The sequence below is a fragment of the Peromyscus californicus genome, unplaced genomic scaffold (genome assembly GCF_007827085.1).
Source record: "Peromyscus californicus insignis strain IS unplaced genomic scaffold, ASM782708v3 Scaffold_13__1_contigs__length_99412109, whole genome shotgun sequence".
In the NCBI taxonomy this organism is placed as follows: domain Eukaryota; kingdom Metazoa; phylum Chordata; class Mammalia; order Rodentia; family Cricetidae; genus Peromyscus; species Peromyscus californicus.
In genome coordinates, this window is record NW_026294424.1 from 70,645,419 (window position 1) to 70,670,685 (window position 25,267).

Below are 25,267 nucleotides of genomic sequence, written 5' to 3' on the forward strand. Positions count from 1 at the left end.
GAAACTAAAGAAACAGAGTGATTTGGGATAGATAATCCAGTGAAAGGATTTGTAGCTTGTTCATCAGTTAGGTGGCTCACTTTTGTGAGTGTACAACTTTGGGAGTTGCTACTAATGACCTGTTGCCTCTTCCCACTTTCTGGAAGGATCTCCATGGTGCACGGACCTTTAGTTGGGGTATCTCTGAAGAGATGCAAACCTAAAGGTTTCCATATGCTGTGCCCAGGATAGAATTCCACCTGACCCCAGGTCAAGGCTGAATCTAACAGTTAGGAGCCTGGGGAAGCGCTCAGGTAGGTTTGGGAGAAGGCTTTCTCCCATCATCTGCCAACGCTCTTGCTTCAATCCTTAGGAGGTGGGAGTGACATCTGTGAGGTAGATTAGAGAGGAAGGACTGGCCCTCTGAGTCCTTTGCCTGTGGGACCTGACTTTCTGAGCCAGTGACATTTGTGTGTGCTTTTGGTCACTCCGCAGGTTTGGCTCTATAGGGAAGGCAAGGGTGTCAAGGATCCAAACTGCTTTCTCGATCTAATTGTATTTATGATGTAGATTTGTATATACCATAATAATATAATTTATATTAGGAGTAGCATTTTTTTACTCTATTTGTCCATCTCCTTCATTTATTTTCATTTGCTAACGGTGGTAGACAAAAAAGATGATTATTATTAGGCCCTTCGAACAGGAGTAATTAGAATATGAGTTACAAACACAGGGTATATACTAATCTGCATGCACTGTGACAAGCAAATGTAAGCCTTGAATGACTTAACCTAAGAAAAGCCCACCCCTCCCTCATGTCCAGTGTGGGCTAGCTAGTCTTTCTCCACCTTGTAGCTCTGCTGAGTAGACTATGTGGCCCCCAGGGTCATGCAGCTGGGCAAGAGGGATAGAGGAGCCCCAGCGACTCTTCACCGCATTGCCCTGGAAGTGACACCTAGCACTCTAGACATGACTACGTCCTCACATGCTTACAGCTGTAAAGAAGGCTGGGAAACAGAGACGCCCACAGATAGTGGACAGCATGACAGTTCTGCCACGGTGGGACTCGAGGTGCAAGGACTCAGGGAAGGTGCGAGGGAGCAGATTCACAGTTTTGTCAAAGATAGACATCTTGTCTGGAATCGACGCGTACAGTCCCTTCACAGTCCAGCGTCACCGAGCCACCTACAACCTGACACACCAGTGGTGTTCATTTTTTTGTTATCGAGCACCCATCTTACCAAGGCGTTCCTGGAGCCCGTGGGCTCTTTCCTTTGTTATGTATATATAATCCGTGGTATATATTATATCGGATATAATTATTTTAATATTTCTAAAATTAAAACTTTTTTTGGTTTTTTTTTTCTCTGTGTAACCCTGGCTGTTCTGGAACTTGCTCTGTAGACCAGGCTGTCCTGGAACTCAGAGATCTGCCTGCCTCTGCCTCCCGAGCCCTGGGACTAAAGGCGTGTGCCACCACCATCCAGCTGTAAGACCTTTTAGTCTATAGTATCTCAATATTTGGTCAATTCTGGATCTCTCAGAACAATTTTTTTAAAAAAATTATCCTTTATTCTTTTTTGTTTGTTTGTTTTTCAAGACAGGGTTTCTCTGTAACAGCCCTGGCAGTCCTGGAACTCTCTCTGTAGGCAGGCTGGCTTTGACCTCAAACTCACAGAGATCCTCCTGCCTCTGCCTCCTGAGTGCTGGGATTAGAGGCATGCACCACCATTACCTGGCTTTTTTTTATCCTTTACTCTTATAAAATATTTTTATTGTTATTTTTTCCCCTTTTTATACAATAGAGCCCCGGCTGGCCTGAAACTCCAAGTATGTACACTAGATCTGCCTGCCTCGGCCTTTGCAGTGCTGGGGTTAAGAGTGTGAGCACCATGCTGATCATATCCACCATCAACTTCTCCACCTACTCCCCTCTAACCCCTCACCTTCCCAGCCTCGCCTTAAATTTTTTCTCTAAAAAACACCGAGTCCAATCCGTGTTGCCTGCTGGGATGCTGAGTGATCTTGATGGCTTTGACCTTGTGCATGTCAAGTGACCATAGCTACAGTGAGTCCATGAGTACAACCGCCAAGTCATGCCCGGCAAAGAGTGCATGAGTTCTGTGTATGGATTAGAACACGCACTGTGGCTACTGGGTGGGGAAGAGGTGGACAGAGGTGATGTGCGGAGGCAGGGGACATGGAGGCCAGTGGCTAGGATGAGGACGGGAGAAAGGAACCAGAAGTTTGTTTTTATCATTATGTGTATGAGTCGGCATGTACGTTTGAACACAGGTGCCCTTGGAGGTTCAGGTTCCCTGGAGCTGGGTTTCCTGAAACTGGAGTTACAGGCAGTAGTGAACCACCCAACCTCGGTGCTGGCAACTGACCTCGGGTACCCAGCAAGAGCAGGACACACTCTTAGCCACTCCACTGAGTCATCTCTTCAGACCCTCCCTCCAGTCTAAGTCACCCCAAATATGCAGTCCCACTTGCCCCTCCCCAGACGGAATCTCTTTGACGGGAGTAGTCTGTTGTAAACGTATTTCCAAGCACGCTCTGAATTAACTAGCTGGTATTTGTTAGTTTTTTTTCTAGAAAGCGAATTGAAGATCTTTCCAAACCGAAAAAGCAATGGGGAACTCCGGACAGGTAAGGCAATATTATATGGTCTTGTTTGCAATGGTTGTGTTTGCTACATCAACTGCATAAGTATTCTTCTTAGCTGACCGTTACATCTGCATCTCAGGTGTAGCCACTGTCTCTACTTACCTGGCTTCACTTTGCCAACCATGTTACTGCAGGTAACCGAACACATGGAAGGTTAACCCTTGGTCGGTGGTTCCAAAATTTTTCTGCACATTAGGATCGTATAGAGAGCTTTGCTACTGGTTAAAGGCTGAATCCCATACCCAGAAATATGATTTAATTGGTTTAGGGGTGCAGCTTCGGGAGTGTTTAGAAGCTCCCCAGATGCTTCTAATAAAGTTTTGAGAAGCGCTGCCCCAAGCGTGACTCCACACTCTTGAAGCTCTTGGGTCCATCCTGCAAGCCCACCTTTGCAGCCTCCTGCCATACTGTCCATCAGCCTTTGAGCATTTGCCCAGGACCTTTCTGTTCTCTGGGTCTCCAGCAGCCCAGACCTCAGTCTTTCATACTGTAGGATGTCTCTTCTTCTTCTTCGGCTCCTGAGTAAAGCCTGATTGTTTTTAGAGACGTTTTAGATGTACAGAAAAATTGAGCGTAGTTACTCCTCTGAAGTGCGATCCTAATGAGTCTTAACCCAGAGTCAGATATTGAGGGTGAAAGCTGAAAGATCAGAGAAGCAGAGCAGCCAGCCACTAGAGTTCTTACCTCTACGAAATCTCAGACCGAAATGGGAAGATCCTGTCTCTACAAATTCTCAGACTGAGTGGGCGGAGATCCTGTCAATCTACCTGCCGTATATTCCTGTCTCCACCTCCCTAGTGCTGAGATTAAAGGTGTGAGCCACCACCGCTTGGTTCTGTTTCTCTTTTAGACTGAGTCAATCTCGTGTAGCCCAGGGTGGCCTTGAACTCCTGATCTCCCTGCTTCCTTCTCCCAAGAAGTGCTGGGGTTGAAGGTGTGTGCCACCACTGCCTGGCCTCTATGGTTAACTCGTGGCTAGCTCTGCCCTCTGATCTGCAGGCAAGCTTTATTTGTCAGAACACAGACAAAATGTCATACAGCCCTCCTCTCCTCCAGTCTCCTCTCTATTCGTTGCCTGCTTTAGTGTGATATTGTTACAACAGAGGAGCCAGCGTCCATGTCTTCTTCCTAGGGTTCACTTTCCATGTCCTGTGGTTCTGTGGGGTTTGACAAATGCATAATGGGGCACAGAGTAGTTCACTGCCCTAAAATCCACTTTGTCCTTCATTCGCTTCCTCCCTAACACTCCCAGAGCCCCTGGCAACCCCCGCTTTGTTTACTGCTTCTAACGTTTTGCCTTTTCTGGACTGGGATAGAGTTGGGATCATGCAGTAGGACACCAGAGGGGCTCATTTCACTTGGTAACAGGTTTTCTGGGTTTCTCCATTTATGTTCATGTTTTGATACCTCATTTCCTTTGAACATATTCCCTGGGACCCACTAATACTCCGTTGTATGGAAACCTCGGTTTATCCATGCACCTATATGAAGGGTTGTTGCTGATATGTGGCAATTACGAACAAAGCTGTTATACAATTTATGTACAGGTTTTGGATTCGAGTACAACATTGTAAGGGACCATAGGAATGTCTTCCAGTGTGTCTGGATCATTTTCTGTTCTCATTTCCCATGGATGAGAGACCCTGTTGTCTCTCATGTCCCCAGCAGCTTTTGGAGTTATCGGTGCTTTAGGTTTTAGCCGTTCTCATAGACATAGCTCACTGTGTTAGTGTGCAGATCCCTTAGGCAGGATCTGAACATGCTTTACAGTCTTCTGTGCGTGTCTCCTTTGGTGAGGCATCCCGTTAGACCTCTTGACAAGTTTTAATTGGACTCTTGTCTTCTTACTGTTTGTTAATCTCAAGTGTTTGTGGTATTTTCTAGGAACTAGGGCTTTACCAGGTAAACACTGTCTTCCAGTCCGAGTCTGTCTTTTTGTGTTCTTACTGGTGTCTTTCACAGAGCAAATGCTCTGGTTTCAATTAAATTCAGCTTATCTTTTTTTCCCCTATTGTGACTTCTGGTATCTACAGCCTAATGGCCAAACCCAACATCACTTGGATTTTCTCTTACTCTTTTGAGACAGGGTTTCAAGTGTCCTAGACTGGCTCTGTATTCCAGGGGTCTGTACCCTGGAAGGATGATCTTGAAGTCCCGATCCTACTGCCTTCTTCTCCCAGCAGCCCCTTCTGCTCTGACCCAAACCTGCCTAGTTCAGGAAGCGATTGTTCCCATTCCCCACCCTACCTCAGCAGGCCGTGGGCTTCAATTCCAGGGGTCCGTACCTTTCGCCTCCTTCTGTGGGGCCTTCGCAGGGAGCCCTATGCTGGTCTCTCCTTTCTCCCTCAGCCTGGCACAGCGGGCATACCTGGTTCACAGGGCTATAGGGACTAAATGCCGAGACGTCTTTAAATCGCTGGTCGTGGTGCCTGGCACAGAGGAACTGGTCCACAAGTGGTTGTGACTGACATTATTCTGTTACCGTTTCATTGTGTGACCACCTGGTACAGGGGGTCACCCAAAGAGGGATCACCATGTAGACTTTGGCTTGTCTGCTTTATGCCAACTTGACTACAGATTACACCGCTAACTCCATGATCTCGAAACTGAACTATCTCATCTCTAATTGGTTCATTTTAAGTCGCCATTAATTTTATCATTATTACAATCTCTCTCTCTCTCTCTCTCTCTCTCTCTCTCTCTCTCTCTCTCTCTCGTGTGTGTGTGTGTGTGTGTGTGTGTGTGTGTGTGTGTGTGTTGAAGGACAACCCTTGGGAATCAGTTCTCTCCTTTCACTGTGGGATCTGGGGTTCGAACTCAGGATGTCAGGCTTGTGCGGCAAGCGCCTCTTTACCAGCGGAGCCATCTCACTGGCCCAAGGTTACCATCTGTTCTTAAATGCAGTAGACAAGGCAATTCTGTTTTAATGTCCGTAGCTTATTTCTTCCTGGTGTCTGGAAATCGTAAAATCCCGTGAGAGATGAGGATGGTGAGCTGGCCCAGCCGGTGAGGGCCCTTGCCGCCAGGCCTGATGACCTGAGTCTGATCCCAGGGCCCCCCCTGGTGGAAGGAGACGGCCAGTCCTGCAACTGCCCTCACTTTCACACGCACAGCATGGCATGTGTGTCCACACACATAACGAAGACGTAGAACACAAGTATAAAACGTCCGTATAGATGTTGAGCCTCCTTGGAGGTGTTTATCAGCAGGACTTTATTTAAAACCATGTTTTACTTTTCTACTTCATTGACAGAAGATTGTTTTGGGGAAATCAAGATCCTATTCGCCCTATTTCTGAGACTGCTTTGAAGAGTCAGCTGACCAAGAGACTTGAGGACCTTGCTCAGCCCAAGCTGGTCTCCCGACACTATGTCCCTAACAGGTTGGTGGTGACATGACATCAGGTTGCTTCGTCGGGACCCCACGAGGAAAACGAACTTAGAGCCCAGCCCTCTCACCAACCGTAAACTGTTGAACCGGAATCCAAGCTCACAGAACTTAGCCCCATTCCACTTCCCGGTGCCCTTTCTCTCCTCACACTTTGCATTTTGTAATTTACCCTGCTCAGCTTGCTCCTTTTCGTTATGAATCTTCATTAGAGTGACCACTAATAACCACAGGACAGGGTCTATACTAGGCTGTTTTGAGAATTCTTCTGGCAATGGAATTAATCCCAAACCTTTCACTTTAGCCTCAGGAGACTCTTCAGACAAGGGCAAAAAGCAGTCACTTTCTTTACCAGAATATCACAAGAACAGTCTCTAGGCAACATGCTAAAAGTCTTTAAACTCTGAAACCTCTTGAGTGGAGCCCCCCACAGTTCATCAAATCACATTCAGCACCACTGTCTTCCATGCTCCTACTAGTATGGACCATTAAGCAGCACTTAGAGTGTTCCACGGCTTCCCTAATCCAAAGTCCAAATTCCTCCAAACAAAAACATGATCAGGCCCATCACAACAATACCCCACCAAGATAGAAGTACCAACGTCTATCTTAGTCAGGGTTTCAATTGCTGTGAAGAGACACCATGACCAAGGCAACTCTTATAAAAGAAAACATTTAATTGGGTTGGCTTGCTTACAGTTTCAGAGGTTCAGTCCATTATCATCATGGCAGGGAGATGTGGTGTGGGAGAAGTAGCCAAATCCTACATCTTACAGGCAACAGGAAGTCAACTGAGACACTGGGTGATACCCTGAGCACAGGAACTTCAAAGCCCGCCGCCCCTACAGTGACACATTTCCTCCAATAAGGCCATATCCACTCCAACAAACCCGCACCTCCTAATAGTGCCACTCCCTGTGAGATTATGGGGGCCAACCACATTCAAACTCCCACAGTTTGGTGTGGTTTCCGGTCTCAACTGTAAGAAATAGCAAATCTGCCCCAGGTGGATCTCTGGGAGTCCAATTAGCGAGAATGAGGAGGGTTTATATGAGCGAGAATTGTTGAGACCAAGGTTGGATAAAGCACAGGGACAAATAGCCAAACGAATGGAAACACATGAACTATGAACCAATGGCTGAGGGGTCCCCAACTGGATCAGGCCCTCTGAATGGGTGAGACAGTTGATTGGCTTGATCTGTTTGGGAGGCATCCAGGCAGTGGGACCGGGTCCTGTGCTCATTGCATGAGTTGGCTGTTTGAAACCTGGGGCCTATGCAGGGTCACTTGGCTCAGCCTGGGAGGAGGGGACTGGACCTACCTTGACTGAGTCTACCAGGTTGATCTCAGTCTGTGGGGAAGGCTTTGCCCTGGAGGAGGTGGGAATGGGGGGTGGGCTGGGGGGAAGGTGAGGGGGGCGGGAGGGGGGAGAACAAGGGAATCCGTGACTGATATGTAGAACTGAATTGTATTGCAAAATAAAAATAAAAAAAATTAAATAAAAAAAAAAGAAAAGAAAAAAATAGCAAATCTGAGTCTTTTCTACAAAGTACTGTAAAACTTGTATTTAGGACAAGGAATTAAGATCTTTTTGTCTTTCCCACCTTGTAATACTTACAAATGTTTTAATGCTCCCCACCTAGTAAAACCTGAGTTTACTCAAAGTGACTCCTTTCCCTTTTCCCCATTTCCTATGCATCAGTTCTTTTCAGACTGAATGAGACTGTGAGGCCGGACCCCAGCTAATAGGGAAAAGACATAGCCACCACCTTAGAATAAAAACCCATTGTACTTCCTGTCTCGGTGTTTGCTCTCCCTGGGCATACCCTCTTGATCAAGAGTAAAGTTGCCTCATCAGACACTTCAGTTGGAATGGTAGTCTCTGTCTTTACAACCCCAGACTTATGTCTAACAATACCACTGGCAAGTTTTTCTGGAACAAGCTCAGTTCTAAGAATAACCTTGAAGATTTATATTCTATTTCCTAATGCTTTGGCCTATGTGGGCTTTTTTTTTTTAATTAAGAGAATTTTAAAGTGTGTGTGTGTGTGTGTGTGTGCGCGCGTGTGTGTGTGTACAGAGACCAGAGGAGGACCTCAGGCATCCTGCTCTATCACTTTCCACTTTATCACTGTGAAACTGAGTCTGTTACTGAACCTGGGACTAGGCTGGTGGCCAGCAAGGCCCAGAGATCCTCCTGTCTCTGGCCCACACTGGGGTAATAGGCAGGGTGGGTGACTGTCTCTTCCCCTCACTGGGGTAATAGGCAGGGTGGGTGACTGTCTCTGCCCCTCACTGGGGTATTAGGCAGGGTGGGTGACTGTCTCTGCCCCTCACTGGGGTAATAGGCAGGGTGGGTGACTGTCTCTGCCCCTCAATGGGGTAATAGGCAGGGTGGGTGACTGTCTCTGCCCCACAATGGGGTAATAGGCAGGGTGGGTGTCTGTCTCTGCCCCACAATGGGGTAATAGGCAGGGTGGGTGACTGTCTCTGCCCCACGATGGGGTAATAGGCAGGGTGGGTGACTGTCTCTGCCTTCTTATGTGGGTGCAGGATCCAGACTCAGGTCCTCATGCTTACACAACAAATGCATCTTACCTTATCCTTAAAGGGCTGGAGAGGTGGCTCCGTGCTTAAGAGCACTTGCTGCTCTGGCAGAAGACCTGGGTTCAGTTCCCAGCACCCACACAGGAACTCACAACCATCCTACACTCGGTTCCAGGGAACCCTACAGGCCCTTCTGACCTCTGTGGGCACCAGGTGTATGCATGGTATACATACACGAACGAAGGAAAAACACTTATATACACAAAACAATGATAAAACTAAAGTTTTAGGGGTTTGCTTGTTTGGTTTGCTCCCCTGACCCCCGTGCTGGGGATTAAACTCAGGGCCTTGCACATTTTAAGCAAGGGTTCTATCACTTTTTCTATAGTTAAGAAAACATCTTTTCAAGCTGTCTTTCAGGAATTCTTACAGAAGTCCTTAGTATTTCAAGCCAGGGCCTTCAATTAAAAAAAAAGAAACTTCTTTTATCTTTTTGAGATTATAATATAATTACATCATTTCCCTTTCTCTTTCCTCCCTCCAAACCCTCCCATATTCCCCTCCTTGCTCTGTTTCAAATTCTTGGCCTCTCAAGGACACAATAATAGACATACTAAAAGGTCTCAAACCTTCACAAAGAACTACAAACAAGTAAGTAGTACTGAGCTGGAGAAATAGTCTTTCTCAGGCAAACATGCATCCAGACTGTTTTTATGGGAGACATTTTAGAAGTTCAAGGGGTCTGGGAAATCTGTTGGGATTCCCTCAGAGGACTGGCCACGCCCTTCCTCTCAGTTCTCAGTGGGTCTTGGATTTTTCGTCCATGTTTCCATCTGGTCTGCCATGTCAGGCCCTCTCAACAGCCTTTGTGGTTTCCTCCTGGGTGTCCTTCCCTACAAGTATCCTCTTCTAAGGGCTTGTTTCCTGTGAATAAGGCCTCCAAAAGTTTTATCTCTCTCTCTCTTTATCTCGGACTCACTGGTATATGTGGGGGGTCCAGCACCACGGGATTCCTTCCTAATCAAATGTTGGTTGGATTGGACTTTTGTTTCAGAATGATGTCTATGTAGGCTCTACTCACTGATGCATTTGTTTGCTTTTTAAAGTTTTTTACACAGCTTTTCAAAATCCTTGAAAGGATCTCATTTGTTTGAACAAGAGAATGTCAGGTATACATCCTTAATTTCATCATCTCTCCCAAAGACCTGTCGTGTTTACTGGCATTTTCCATCCTGTTTGTGTAACATAATAATATCACTCAGCATAACTTGGCAAGCATATTGAGAAAAGCGTTGCAGGGACAAAAGCTAGATAAGAGGTAATGACTGCGTTTGGAGGGTCTGCCACTTACTAGAGACACATTCAAGGTAAAATAACAGGAAACCCCTTGTCCTTCTGCAGGTCCAAAAAGAGAAGAACATATTTATCTGGGATGGATTGGAGGGGAGGAAAAGGGGAGCTTCATCTTTTTATCCCCAGACCTTCTCAATCTATTCTCTTTACAAGTTGCCACATTTGTGCACCATTAAATCATCTAGTATAGGAGAGGTGTGGTGGCAGATGTCTTTAATCTAGGCATTGGGAGGCAGAGGCAGGCAAGTTTTCATGAGTTTGAAGCCAGCCTCGTCTACATAGTGAGTTCCAGGCCACTCTAGGCTATGTAATGAGACCCTCACTCAAAAAGAAAAAAAAACCCAAAACAAAAAGATACAAACAAATCTTTTAAAAAAATATTTGAACTTAAATGTACATATGTCTACTAAAACCCTTAAAAGAACACTTCCTCTTCCAAATTCACTCAATTCACTTAAATGTACTATGTCCCTCCCTTATTCCCTCTCAAATTTATGACCTCATGTTTATGTCACTGATCTCTTTTCTCTTCTGTGATTTGCAGGGCTCAGTATTACTACAGCTGCGGAAGACAGTCTGTAATTTGGGAGATCCCTCCTCCCGCGCTGTTTACCCGGCCTTCTAAACGGATCCAGAGGCTGGCAATACCTAACAGATTCAAAACGCAGTGTCTGCTAGATAGGTAGAGTATCTTAAACTCCCAGAAATCCTGATCTAGCTCGCTTAAGTGTCACAGCATTGTAGTTCCAGCTCTCGTCTGAGTGAAAAGGCTGTTTACATCCAAACACAGTGGATAAAACTGTTGACTATCTGCAGCACATGCGAGTGGTCAGAGGCTCATCATCAGCTGTTACGTTTGACTGGGAATGCTGGGGCAGAAGTTCACAGTAAACTTTCTCACTATCAGACAAAAAAAAGCAATCTCTCAGCCTGGTATGATGACTCCTGCTTGTAAACTACAGCACCCAGAAAAATCCATTACAAAATGTAAAAGCTACCGACCACTCACTCCTGCAAATATGCATATTCATGTATACATGTGTCCACACCAGAATGCTAGCAAATTAAATCCAAACATACATGCAACAATTCACATCCTTGTCAAAAACAACTGACTGTAAGTACAAACTTTTGTTTCTAAATCGCCAGCCCTACTCCATGTACTAAATGTTTGTCTTTACACAATAATACACAATCATGATTACTACAGCTGTTTAGTAGATTTTGAAATCATAAACTGCCTTTGAACTTCGTTGTTCATAGTCGTGATCATTTCAGATTATTCTGGGTCCTTTGTATAACCATATGGATTTTGCTTTTTTGGGTTGATGAAAATACTCTCAAATTAATGCTGATGGCTGAACACTTTGTGAATATTCTAGAAACCACTTAGTTGTATACTTTGGAAGGGTAAGTTTTATGTATGTTAATTGTATCTTCATAGTGATAACAAAACCTATAGCTCTCCACCCTTAGAAAGTTGTCAGTTATTTGAGAAAAACTTTTTCCGTGCTAAATTTGTAGAGGTTGACTGACTGGTAGATTTTTGATCAGAGAAAGAAGTATATGGTATATAGATGGTGATAACTGGTCAAGTGACTGGTAGTTAAGACAAGGATTATCTCACACTGCACTACAAAAGAGAACGGTCCACAGAGCATCCTTGGTGATGACTGAGGGAACTACTTACTTCAGGAACTAATTTGAATGAGGTTTTGGTAGGCAGTGAGGTATTTTTCAGACCACAGGTCAGAACCCATCCAAAATGGAACATATAGTTCTAGGGGTTGTTTTTTTCTAGTTAAATCAAACTTTTAAAAAATCAGATCAGAATATATGGCATAGAAGCAGCGTCTTGAGAATTTTGTTTTGTATATACAAGCATATTTACATACACTGTGACACGTAAGATGTATCTCCTACTGTGGAGTAACGAGAAACAGCAACACTCACAGGCATGAGAAAAGATGTTCCTGCTTTCAGAGGGTGTGCGTAGATGCAGTTGGTTGTAGCAGCGAACTGTTCGTTCTTCTGGCCAAAGTCGTATTCTGTTTTTTTTGCATATCGCCCCCTCAGCGAGGACTTACCTCCGCCAGGGACTTTCCGTTTCTCTCCTCCGTCTGCCCGGATTCTGCAGCTCTCCGTAGCCAAAGGCCCAGATCCCAACTACGTTCCTCCAAAAAGCGTAAGTGGCGACTGGCTATCATGCCACACTCTCGTGTGGCGAAGTACATAGCGGCTTGAGGGAGAAGGGTTTGCTTGGGCTCACAGTTTGAAGCATGTAGTCCACTGTGGAGGGGAAGGTGTGGCCACTGGTGGCTCCACGGTGGCGGGAATATGTAGGCCGGACTCCTCACCTCCTCACATACTCCCAGAACAGGAAACAGAAAGCAGGCAGGAAGTGTGGCCAGGCTATACTTCAAAGCCTAGTGACCCACTTCCTCCAATGAGGCTCCACTTCCCCAAGATTATCCAGTCCTCTAAGATAGCAATGCCCGCTGGAGACCCAAGTGTTCGAACATGTGACGCTGTAGGAGACATTTCGCTTTCGAACCACAGCTCCTTCTCTGTTTTTCTTGATAGGTTTCCCCCTCTTACAAAATCAATTTTGCCTGCTCTGTCAGGGGTAGATCCTAGAAGTAGAACCATGTGTGATATAGAACAAGGGATTTATTACATATATTAGCCCTAGAATAATTTTGGGATCAGATGAAGTCTACGGCAGACTGGTACACAGTGGAGAGGTCACAGGAATAAGTTCGAAGTTCCTCAGGAGGTATCTGGGGTGTGGAGTCTAGCCCCTTTGGAGGTGGAAGGACTGGTAAGGAAAGTAGTATTTAAGGGTTTAGAGTACCCCACTTTAATGGAAATTTCAGGCTTTAGGGCCCCCCATTTCATTGGAATCTGCCCATACATCAGCATCCCAGTCCTCAAGGCCCCACTGTTTCCCAAGCGTTGCCCTAATTTTAACATGAGTAATTGGACAAACTTGACAATTCAATTTTTATTGTAACCCACCCAGCCCACAGAATTAGCTTTTGGTTTTCACACTGTCCAGCCCTGTGACAACAGAGGATAAAGGTTTCTCTTGATGGAAGTCATTTCTGGTCCTTTATCTGGATTCAAAACTGGAAATTTAACAACCTGAGAAGGTTGTTTTGTTTTCCGTCAAGTTGTGCAGCGTCCTTACCAGAAGACAGCCCCTTCCATTGTCCTCCTGAAGTCATCGGCATGTTCTTGGCATCCACTGTTGTTCATCCAAAGCTCTGGTTTGTTTTGCCATTGCACACCATGGGCTACCAGTTGTAGATTTTTTTTTTAAGTACTACTAATAATGGACGCCTTAATGCCCGCGACTCTAAATGCCACCAAAGTAAATTCTAAAACCAACATTAGAACCGATATAAAGAACCTTAGAGCTCTGGTCTGATTGTCTATTTCTTCATGCCAACTCACAAACCTGATGGGGTGAAGTAACTACCACTTTACCACACTCAAGGATTTTACGAGCCAGAAATTGTGACAAGGAGAAAGGGGTGGCATGTCTCTGTTCCATGTCAAGGCTTAGCTGGGAATCTCTACTTACCTGGGTGTCTGCTATGGTGGGGAGCTAAAATCATCTGGAGGCTCCTTCATACCCTAGTCAGGACAGGCTGTTGTAACCTAGTGCCATCGACTGGGTGGCTTCAACAGAGGACGTATATGTATCCCTGGAAGCTGCAAAACCCAAGATTAAGATCTCAATAGATTCTATTCTTGGTGAAGCCAATTTCTTGATTACAGACAATGTTACAGATAAGAGTTATTTTTCTCTTCCCTGAACCCAAATACCTAACAAGAGGCAGCTTTGAGAGAAAAGGGATTTATTTTGGTTCATAGTATGAGGAGTTATAATCCATCATTATGGGGAAAGCAGAGTGGCACATAGTTGTGGGAGCCAGAGTGTGAGGTGGCCTGGTCATATCTTGTTGGCTTGCAGGAAGCAGAGCAGGAACTCAGGCTGGAACCAGGGCCAGATTATAACCTGTCAGCCTGTCTGAAGCTTCCTACTTCCTCCAGTGAGGCCCCAGCCTGTAAGCTACAGAACAGGACCATCAGCTGGGGCCAACTGTTCAAACACACTTGAACCTGTGGGGAAACATTTGATACCCAACTCTAGCAGATGACCACAACTACTACACTTGGGATTCAGGCTTTACTATATGAAGGGGCACAGATATTCAATCCATAACTGCACCTATGTGAAGTGCCTGGGCTGGGGTGACCAGGCTCGACTCAGCTGTTAATGACAGGAGAACCTTCACAGGACCCTCCATGTGGTGTGGACCTCTAGGCCATGGCTGCCATGCTTGGAGGAGTATCCTAAAATGGGAGGTCAAAGGGGGATCATTCCAAGAGACTAGGTAGAAACTGCTTTAAAAAAATGGGTAGGGTTTGGAATGAACGTTTACTTCAGTCGTGCTCTGTTGGCTGATAACAGTTACTGTCTGATCAGATTCAAGGGAGTAGGGACATAAACTCAGTCTATTAATGAAAAAAGTGTCCAAGAAGCTATAGGAACTTGACAAAACCCTACCACACCAGCTGATGTGAGTCCTTTGGTGTTCTGGAACATGGATACTAATAAGTAGTTCCATTATCTAAATTTCAAATTTCAAAATCAATTTTCTTGGACTTTTAGCCTGACTTTTCAAGTTCTAGTATCTTATGTACAGTCCTCTTAGTTTTTACTAAAATCGAAAGATGCTGTGGATATCACTCTGTATGCTGTGAATATGTTGCTCTGATTGGTTAATAAATAAAGTGCTGATTGGCCAGTAGCCAAGCAGGAAGTATAGGTGGGACAAGCAGAGAAGAGAATTCTAGGAAGTGGAAGGCTGAGTCGGAGACACCAGCCTGCCGTCCAGGGAGCAGCATGTAACAGGCACACAGATAAAGCCATGGAACACGTGGCAACATCTAGATTAACAGAAATGGGCTGAGTTTAAGTGTAAGAGCTAGTCAGTGGTAGGTCTGAGCTAATGGCTGAGCAGTTTTAAATGATATTAGCCTGTGTGTGTTTATTTGGGTCTGAGCGGCTGCAGGACCGGTGGGTGAGAGAGATTTGTCTTGACCACAGGCCAGGTGGGATACAGAAAAACTTTAGCTACAGAAAGATTCTGACTTACCTTTGATTGCTTCCAAATTTAGTTAACAAAGCCCTTCAAACAATTTTAAACTTTATTTATAAGTTAATTCTATTTGATTTATTTGTATGTGATCTACATTAGCAATCAAACCTGAAATATTAGATCACTGTCTTAAAATTTAATACATTAAACTTACAAATAAGTTTACACATGATTTTTAAAATTTTTATTTATTTTATGTGCATGGGTGTTTTGTGTGCATGTCCATCTGTGCACTGCTTTCATGCCCACTGTGTGGGGATGAGGGCATCAGATCCCTTGGGCCTGGAGTTATAGGCCACCCTGTGGGTGCCAGAAATTGAACCCAGGTTCTGAGCTATCTCTCCAGGTCCAAATGAAATTTTTTAAAATAAATGTTCTAAGAATAAACACAAATTTTTTATTTAATGTCACAATTCTAACTCACTTCCTCAGTTATACATGGAATAGACCAAATTCTCTTAAATATTCATGCATAAGTATGCACATAGTTTTTATATTAATAGTTTAAAACTTGCTACAAATTATGAAATTATCATTTTATTCCTTTATTAATTTCTCACTTCTGCACGTGCTATGTGCATGTATGTGTAGGGCTTTCAGAATAACTTCTGAGAGTAAACTGTGGATCTACTTGCCCCCAAAATTCTTTTTTGTTAATTCCCAACACAATGACTTCTTCTATAAACCATAAAAATATTATCAAAATCAGAAAATGTAAGACTGATACTATAGCACTTTATCTGCCCTGTGATCCATGTTCAAATTTCATTGATACTGTACATATGCCCAACATAAATGATTAATTGTGTGATTGGTTAATGATTAATTCTGTTATTGATTCTCTACAGTTAACTGTAAATATACCTTAAGTTTAACAGTAGCTCTTGCCCTCAAAGGAAGCCAAATTCCTCTCTCGGGTACCTGCCATCATTTTGGACAGATGAACTAGAGGACGCCTTTAACTGGTTGTCATTCTGAGTCCTTTCTTACAGGAACTTTGTCACAGTCTACAAAACTCAAGTGTTTGGTCTCATGGCTCACCTAACACCTATCCACTGTTCTCTGTCCACTTCGCTTCCTTCACGACTTCTACCCAGACAAACCAACTTGGATTTAAACACTAGTTCGCTTTTAAGAGACTGAATCCTGTGCACTTGAATTCTGCAGATCTCACACAGCACTGTTCCGCTGGCTGTCCTGATTTATAAGGTTTTATTTATTTTTTACTCACATGCTCCCTGTGGTTATTTTCTGAGAATAAAAATTCTGAAAGTAGCTGGATGGTGGTAGCACACACCTTTAATCCCAGCACTCAGGAGGCAGAGGCACGTGGGTCCCTGTGAGTTAGAGGCCAGCCTGGTCTACATAGTGAGTTTCAGGACAGCCAGAGCTGTTAAACAGAGGAACCCTGTCTTGAGAAGTCAAAGCAAAAAAATTCTGAAAGTAAAATCACTGCATTTTGGAGTGGTTTATATAAAATTCTAGAATGTTCCCCAGACACTGATTTTGATTTACATATTCACTTGCATTATTTGGCTCTTTTGCACAGCACTTCTAACAGCATTAGACATTATTTTGCAAAATATTAATTGTATAACAAAGAAGTATTTCATTTAAAGTTATTAATTTCATTGATGCTAAAAGTTCAAATAGTTCTCCACATTTATTTACCATGTATTGTTTTCTTTTATAAAAGTATCTGTTGGTGACTCTGTTTTCTACTGGTATGTATGTTTTTATGGACTTGTAAAATTTATTTACATATTAAGGATATTCACCTGTTTTATTTTATGAAACTATTTTTCTGAGGTTATGGTTTGAAATTCTTGAATTTTAATTTCTATGAAGTGCTTAGTTCTTAAGTGTATAATTTAATAAGCTAACAAATGCATAAGCCTATTCAATAAATATCCCACACTTAGGCTATGAAACAATGGCTTATGCCTGTAATCCCAGCACTTGGGAGACTGAGACAAGAGGGTTGCCTTGCCCCAAGTCTGAGGCCAGCCAGAGCTAAGATGGGCACCTGTCTCAGAAGAAAACAAAGCCAACCAAAGACACAAAGCATTGCAATTGTTCCCTCAGGTTTCCTCCTATTTCCTCACAATTCCAAGCCCACCTTTGCCCTAGATGTTATTAGGATTCATATCCCTATTGCCACAGAGTAGTTCTGCCTGCTCATGACCTTGGTCTAAATGGAATCATACAACATCTGTCCTGTAGAATTTGGTTTTGTTTGCTCAACACAAAAGGTTCATCTGTACTACTGAGTATACCAGCAAATTGTTCCTTCTTATTGATAAGTGTTTTTCATTCCATTGTGTAACTGTATCATAATTTGATTATGCGCCTTTGATGGGCATTTGAGATATTTCTGTCATGTTTTTTGCTTTTATTACTTTATGTGCACTGGTCTTTTGTCTGCACTCAAGTCTGTGTGAGGGTGTCGGATCCTCTGGAGCTGTAGTTACAGTTGTGAGCCGCCATGTGGATGCTGGGAATTGAACCTGGGTCCTCTGGAAGAGCAGCCAGTGCTCTTAACTGCTGAGCCATCTCTCCAGCCCCATTTGAAGTCTTTCTATGTGGACTCCCACAGATAAATTTGCTATGAGCATTCGTGTACAGGTATTTTTGTGAATATATGTTTTGATTTGGTTTTTTTTTGTTTGTTTGTTTGGTTTGGTTTGGTTTGGTTTTATTGAGACAAGGTCTTTATTCTGTAGCCCAGAATGGCCCAGAACATACTATGTAACACAGACTGGCCTCAAACTAATGACGGTCTTCCTGCCTCAGCTTTCTGAGTGCTGGCATTATACATGTGAACCAACATGTCCAGATTTAATTTTATCAATGGCATTTTTATTAGAAAAAAGTTTTAAATTGTATTAAGTTCACATTGCCAATTGTTTCTTTTATGGTGAATATTTTTTTGGTTTCTTGAGAAATGTTCTTTTGTTCCTAGCTTGTAAGATATCCTATTATTTTCTTCTAGAAGCTTTCTAATTTTTACATTTGTGCTAGATGATCAAATGAATATGATCTACTTTGAAGTAGGTTTTTTTTTTTTTTTTGCATGTGTTAGGGAGAGATTGAGATTTCTCTTAGTTCCACACAGATATTCATACAACTTGATTAGCCATTTTCTCTGTTCAATTACCTTGGGTCTATTTATGAACTCTGAAATCTGTTACTATTACCTACTTATCTATTCTTACATAGGTAGCTACTCTACTGTCTGGATTATTCCAGTTTTAGAATAAATATTTAGTCTAAGCTGAAATGGGACAATGTAAGACCTCTAATTTTGTTCACGTTTTCACGTACGTTTTGGCTGCTGTGGGCCTTCTGCATTTCCACAGACAGCCCAGAATCCATTGTGCTTGGCTCTTCTTTGTTGTGTTACTTCATAGAATTGACTGGGTGATTGTTTTTATTCTCCTTCGATTGAAAGGCTTAATTAAAGGCAGTGGCTGACATATTCCTTCAATTCGCCTGGATCCCTGCAGCAGACAATGCTTTATTCATAATAAATGCTTTAAATGCTTAATTAGTTCTCCTTGGTGTTGAGACATGCACCATCCTCAGTTTGAATCCCGGCTTTGCCATTTCCCGATCATGTAAACTTCCACCCCCGAACCTCCAAGGCCCCGGTGCTTCTGTCAGTGAAACAGGAGTGGAAACGGCAGCCCAGGCTAGGAATAAATCTCTGGATGCACATAAAATGGCTCACCACTGTCATCTTCACCTAAACAGCACAAGAACAGATTCGGAAACCAATTCACTATTTTTTTTTTTTTTGCCCGCAATTAAAGTCCTATTTTGTTGCCGTTGATTGATACATCCCCCTTCAAATTCTTTTTTTTAAAAAAAAAAATTTAATTTTAGATTTATTTTATGTGTATTTTGCCTGCATGTCTACATGTGTGTAGCAGGGTCCTTGCTGTTGTTCCCTTTGGGGGCGGGGCCAAGTAGGCGCAGGGTCAAACCACACAGACTCCAGGAGAATGTCGAAACAACAAGCTCAGTTTAACAAGCTCAGTTTATTCAGGAAGACGCAAGCCTTCTGTACCCTCCACCCCACCCTGGGGGAAGGTCTGATGAATATGCATCAGCTGGTGTGACATAGCTGTCTCTCATCGGTCCAGGTCATCTCCAGATCATGTTTCAGCTGCCCTTGCTAAGACCATCAGGCAGACCCAGGCTGGCTCTCAGGAAGTATCTTTTTTACTTGTTTGGGCCGTCTGGCCCTCAAGCCCGTTAGGGATGAGTCATCCCACACATGCGCACCACTGGTATGACCGAGGCCAGCAGAGGTCAGAAAAGGACAATAGACATCCTGGAACTGGAGTCACAAGTGGTTGTGAACCACGTGTGGGTGCTGGGAATGGAACCCTGGTCCGCTGAACCAGCTCCCCAGCCCCACTGCCTTCAAGCTCTTGTATAAGTAATCACTTCAATGCAGATAGTATAAATGGTAAACAGTGGTGGAAAGAGTATAAACGGTAAATGCAGATAGTAAAACATGATGTGAGCAAGTTTTCACAATTTAGTTACCGATAAATGACTTCCAGGTCTGGTGGCGGTAATATCCAGATCCTTTAGTTCTCTGGTCCCTGTGATCTCTGATTTAAGAACTCAAACAAGACATGCAGACTATCGTGTGGAAGACAAGATGAGCTTGTTAAATAAGCTACACTTTTGGAGCTGGAGAGATGGCTCAGTAGTTGTTCTTGCAGACGATCCAGGTTCAGTTCTTACTGCCTACGTGGTGACTCACAACCATCTAGAATTCTAATTCCAGAGGATCTGACACCCTCTTCTGGCCTCCTCAGGCACCAGGCACACACGAGGTACACAGAGATACATGCACGTAAAAAAAGCACATGTATAAAATAAATAATTCTGAAATAAAAATCACCTTTTTTTTTCTTTAAGATTTTTCATTCATTTTACATACCAACCAAGATCCCCCTCTTACCCTGCTCCCTCCTACCCTTCCCCCCAATCCCCTCCTCCAAAAGGGTAAGGCCTCCCATGGGGAGTCAGCAAAGCCTGGTACATTCATTTGAGGCAGGTCCAGGCCCCTTCTTCCTGCATCAAGGCTGAGCAAGGCATCCCACCATAGGTAATAGGCTCCAGAAAAAAAATAATCTTTAAAAACCCTACACTTTCAAGGGGTAAGAGTAGATAATGGCCATAGAGACCATTGTCTCGTCTGCATTTTATGTGGGCTTTATTTATACTATTTTCTTTTTTTTCTTCTTTTTAATTTTTTTTTTAAATTTATGTGCATTGGTGTTCTGCCTGAATAGATGTCTGTGTGAGGGTGGGTGTCAGATCTTGGAGTTACAGACAGTTGTGAGCTGCCATGTGGGTGCTGGGAATTGAACCTGAGTCCTCTGGAAGAGCAGTCAGTGCTCTTAACCACTGAGCCATCTCTCCAACCCCCTATCCTATTTTCTATAGTCTTTAAAACAAGCAGCTTCTTCTGAGAGACATTATCCTGTCTAAGTGACTGGCAAGCCTGTGTCCCTTGACTCTCTCAAGAAGCAGTAACAGTCTGTCTTCGCTCATCATCAGAGAGACTCTTGCTAGGTAGTACTCCCATGAGGTTGATGGCTCCCGGATTCAGGTGCAGAGAGGGTTATTTGTTAATGGCCTTTTGGACAGTTCGGGGCATATGTCTCTTTGGGGACAAAAATATGACTCAGGTCCGATCCTCCCACCCCTAAATCAAATGCCAGCCCTTGTAGTTCTTCATTTTACAGTCTGTCGGCGATTGCGGGGGGGGGGGGGGGGGGGGGGGGGGGGGGGGGGTCCTGCCCCAGAGCCCTCCAAGCCTGCTAATATCCAGCTAGCTACCTGGCAGAGGTGCATGTTTCTGCTTCCTCCTGGCTTCCACTGCTCTTCTTACTTGTTCCAATTAGAAGAGAGCCACTTAGGTAAAGGTCCTTTATGTGGAGATCTTTGATGCCGAGAGCACCTTTCCCCAACGGGTTAAAAGTCTTCTCTTTTGGGTGTTCTCATATGATAGAGCCCTACCTTCTCTTGGCCGACTTCATATTTTGTTTTTAAATTTTCTTAATCACATTTATTTATTTATCTATTTATTCATCTATCTATTTATTTACTTTTTTATTTATCTGTGCCTGTACATCTGTGCGCGTGTGCACCTGCGCACATGCAACCATGCCTCAGTGCGTTCGTGGAGGTGAGAGGACAACCCCATGGAGCCAGTGCTCTCCTACGCTGATGTGGGTTCTAGGGACTGAACCCAGGTTGCCAGACTGTCATGGCTCCCTGCTGAGCCACCGGACTCTCTTAGTCCACGGATCCGCATCACCACTTATTTTTGAGCTAATATGTCACATCATTGGCTGTCTCTCCCACGTCTGTCATAAAAAACCTGGATCTGTGAAACGCTGGCTTGGAGAACATGTACAATCCAGGTGAAGTGAGATAGAAACTGGTCCTGTCAAGGATGACTGTGGGATTCCCATCCCTTCTGCTGAGTTGTGGGGAAGCCTGGTGGCTCTGAGCTCAGACCCTATTTTGTAATGCTGAACAGGACAGGTATTTACATCCTGTTTTTTTTTTTCTCTCTCTCTCTCTCCTAGATTGAAACCAAGATCTCCTTCTCTACCCTGAGTGCTGTTGCAAGTCCCAGGATTGTAGACCTTGCCCACCCGAGGATCAAGATAGAGGGTCTATGCTATGAGAGAGAAAAGAGTGAATTGCCCATCCGTCCCGTAAGCCATCCCTCTCTCACTCATTGGCTGTCTTCCTGATTGCTCCTAAGATGTTATTTTTGCCTCAACAAGGCGTAGTCCAAAGTCATCAGAAAAGAGAGTCTTGAAAGTGGTCTGTAGTGGGAAGGGAGGCCTACAGATAGGATAAGGGAAGAGACAGAAAAGTTGAGGGCAGAGAACATGGGCTTTGAAGTTAGTGAGCCGGGTGTGAGTCTCTGCTCTTTCCAAAGAACTTTCCGCAGTGGAGACTGCCTGCTAGGCACCATCCTTCTCATTTTACCAATAAAGTAACAGTGAAGACACAATATGGAAGACATGCATTTCAATGTAAGACAAGAAGAGAATAGCCAGGCACCATGTATTCGTTTGTCACCTACTAGGTACTAGAGCCTGGTCTAGCTCCTGGCCAACAGTCTCCCCCTGAGCAATTCATATTGTAATGGAAAAAAAGCAGATGAAAAACAGGCAAATGAGTTTACACCGTAGTTACACACTATGAGGAAGATTCAGTGAGCCAGGTACAATGGCCCACAAATGTGCTATCTCTGTGCTCAGGAGCCTGAGGCAGGAGGATCTCATATTTGAGGCAGAGTTGAGTTGAATAGCATGAGCTAGGCACCAGGGCTTGTAAGACTGTCTCAAACAGACAGACAGACAGTAAGATTAAATAAGTATAAGTACTGCAGAGAAGGTCCATTGGAAAGGGTCATCTATTCCCGCAGGTCAGGAAGTCCTCCTTCAGGGTTTGATGGGGGTCTGATTTAGAGACAAATGAGGGAAATATCTCAGCCAAGAATGAGGAAAGACGTCTCAAGTAGAACTAGTTAAGTACAGAGGTCCTGAGGCAGAAAGAGCCAGAATGGATGCATTGAGTGGCCGCCACGAATTACAGTGTCCCTGATGGGAGGGGGAAAAGACAAGGTTAGAGAAGTGGGGGTGGCGTTCAGATTTTTTGGGGCCTCTGCAGATACAGGGAGGAACCTACTCTACTGTCAGCAAAATGAGGGTGCCTCAGAAGGAGTTAGCACCTGAGGGTGGTGTGTTCCAACTTAGCTTTAGGAAGTACTTGCCTGGTGAAGTGTTGTGATGATGAAGTGGGGGGTGACAGAGACAAGTCACTCAGAGCTGTTCATGCTCCAGTAGGTATCAGGGGGAGACTGGATCACTCAGGCTAAGAGGGGAGGCAAGGAGATCAGCTGGGAGTGCACACAGTATTGTAGGCGAGGAATGAGAGGGAGACCGGGAGGCATGGGGAATTCTGGGATGGAGATTTGCATCTCTGTTTTTTGCTACAGATATCCCCTGCTGCCCTGCTTGCCAAACCTACTAGCCGAACAATAACCCTAGCCAAGTCCAAACCTGTTCATGAAGATTATCTCCCTGTCCGAGATGCCCGATGGCCTGTGTCTTATGCTGCTGCCCATCCTCGGGTGTCTAGCAGAATCCAGGAGCTAGCTAATCCACCCCCAAGGTATGGCGATTTAAGGCTTAAGTAGAGCAGGAAAGGTTAGGGGTCTGAAGAAAGGGGGAATGTTGATCTAAAGTTAAAAAACAAAAACAGGCGACATTTTGGAGGGGTGGGTGGAAAAGAGCAAAGCCTTTGGAATCTGACAGTGTGCAGACCCTAGATGATGCTTATAGCGTCTTTGAGTCTTCATTTGCTCACCTGTATAATGGAGACCACTAAATCCCAACTGGACAATAATACCCTAGTGCTTAACGTGGAGGTGGGGGGTGTGCTTGGGAAATATCAGTTCCTCTCTTTGTTCTCCTTAGTTCAGACTGGTTTCTTCTTCTACTATTCCAGGGCTTCAGTGCATGTCGTATTCTACGACCCAGATGTCTTTAAAGTCAAGCCTGCTGCTTTGAAAGCGCAGTGTTCTGCCAGGGTCAAGGAGCTGGCGGAACCCATCATGCGCTAACTGCAGCAAGCCACCCGAGGCAGACACGAGTTACGTATCCGGAACGTTGTAGCAGATGACTTGGTTCCCTTGCCTTGGTATTTACATCCTACCGATCACCTCCCAAATATGAGACCTCCAGGGAGCACCACCGTGAGCGTCAGATAGGCACTGTCTGTGATCTTGTCTTTACCGAGTTTGGGGACTCCACCCTGCATTAAAGGGGGAACCGATACCTGCTTCGTTATCCCTCCCACTCACACAGGCATCACGGCGGCTCCCTCGCTGTGCTGCGCGGAGGACTCGCTCTCTCTCACATTCGTGCGTTTTGCACACACACACACCCCTCCCCGCCCCCAATTCTATCTCCGGCCCTTCTCTACAAAATCCTGGGAATTGAGGTCATTCTTAGCGTGGCCTTGTCACTCTCCCTTCACCGTGTGCGAACACACGGACACGGAGAGCTTCTTTGGATGAGATGAAATGGTTCTCACAGTCCCTATTAGGGAACTGCTTGCTTGCTTCAACATCTTTACAGGTCTCCCCCGCCTCACTCCAGGCTCGCAGCCACTCACCATGCAGGACGGGAAAGAGACGTCCACATGGTGAAGCGATATGCACCTGTAACCCCAGCTACTAAGGGAAGGCAGGGGAGGGAGGATCGCATGAGCCCAAGAGCTGGTCAAGAGCAGTGGGCAACAGTGACATCCCATCTCAGAAAGATAAACACAGGGTTTTGGTTTTTGTTTTAAGAAAAAGCTTGGTGATGTGGTACATGTCTATAATCCCAGAATTTGGGAGGCAAAGGCAAAAGACTCTACTACGCAAAAAGACCCTATCTTGGAGAAGGGGTCAAGACGTTTTTAATGGCAAGCATGAAAACTTCTCTATCACATTGTATCTACTTAGAGTTTTAGTTCCATCCTTGCACCACTATTTCAAAAACTTTATTTTTATGGGACATGCCTAGATTGGAATGAAAGTGAATTGACTTGAAATCTTATTTTACAACGAAAGGGCTACCTCTTCAAGGATGTGGAAAGGCAGGATTATATAACAGTTCTGTTTTGTTTTACTTGGGCTTAGGCAGATCTGGGTTTGTAGCTCTCCTGGGCCATTTACCGGATATTTGAGCTTAAACCAATTGTCTCACGCCCTATGAGTCGGTCTCCTGATATAAAGAAGGTTCTTCCCGAAATGTTGAAAAGATTAAATGGAAAAAATACATGTAATAAAGTGTGAGTTTGAATTGAAATTGGTTTTTAAATTTCACTGTGTTTTCAATGAGAAAAACGTGGCTTGGTTTTTTTTCCCCCTTCAAGTGAATGTTTGTTGACTGTTCTCTAGGCACTGTACAAGGGACTGGAGGTCCAGCGCAGTGAGCCAATCAGATGCCAGCTCTGTCCTCATGGCCGGTTCATCTTCGTAACGTCCCCTTATAAATAAGGGTGAAATGGCCATAGTAATAGTGCTCTGAAGTAGTGTTGTGAAAAAGCAGAATAGAGAG

At 44.4% G+C, this 25,267-nt stretch overlaps 1 protein-coding gene across 1 annotated transcript in view; it reads left to right on the plus strand.

The window, feature by feature from the left end:
• Positions 1-25,015, plus strand: part of Thegl (theg spermatid protein like) — a 48,940-nt gene extending 23,925 nt beyond the window's left edge. Inside the window, exons 3-9 of the mRNA XM_052735237.1 lie at positions 2,569-2,634; positions 5,906-6,034; positions 10,484-10,621; positions 12,016-12,124; positions 21,728-21,859; positions 23,155-23,330; positions 23,667-25,015. Coding sequence (XP_052591197.1) covers positions 2,569-2,634; positions 5,906-6,034; positions 10,484-10,621; positions 12,016-12,124; positions 21,728-21,859; positions 23,155-23,330; positions 23,667-23,781 — 865 coding nt within the window. The 3' untranslated portion in view covers positions 23,782-25,015. The remainder of the gene's footprint in view (positions 1-2,568; positions 2,635-5,905; positions 6,035-10,483; positions 10,622-12,015; positions 12,125-21,727; positions 21,860-23,154; positions 23,331-23,666) is intronic.
• The last annotated feature ends 252 nt before the right edge of the window (positions 25,016-25,267 follow it).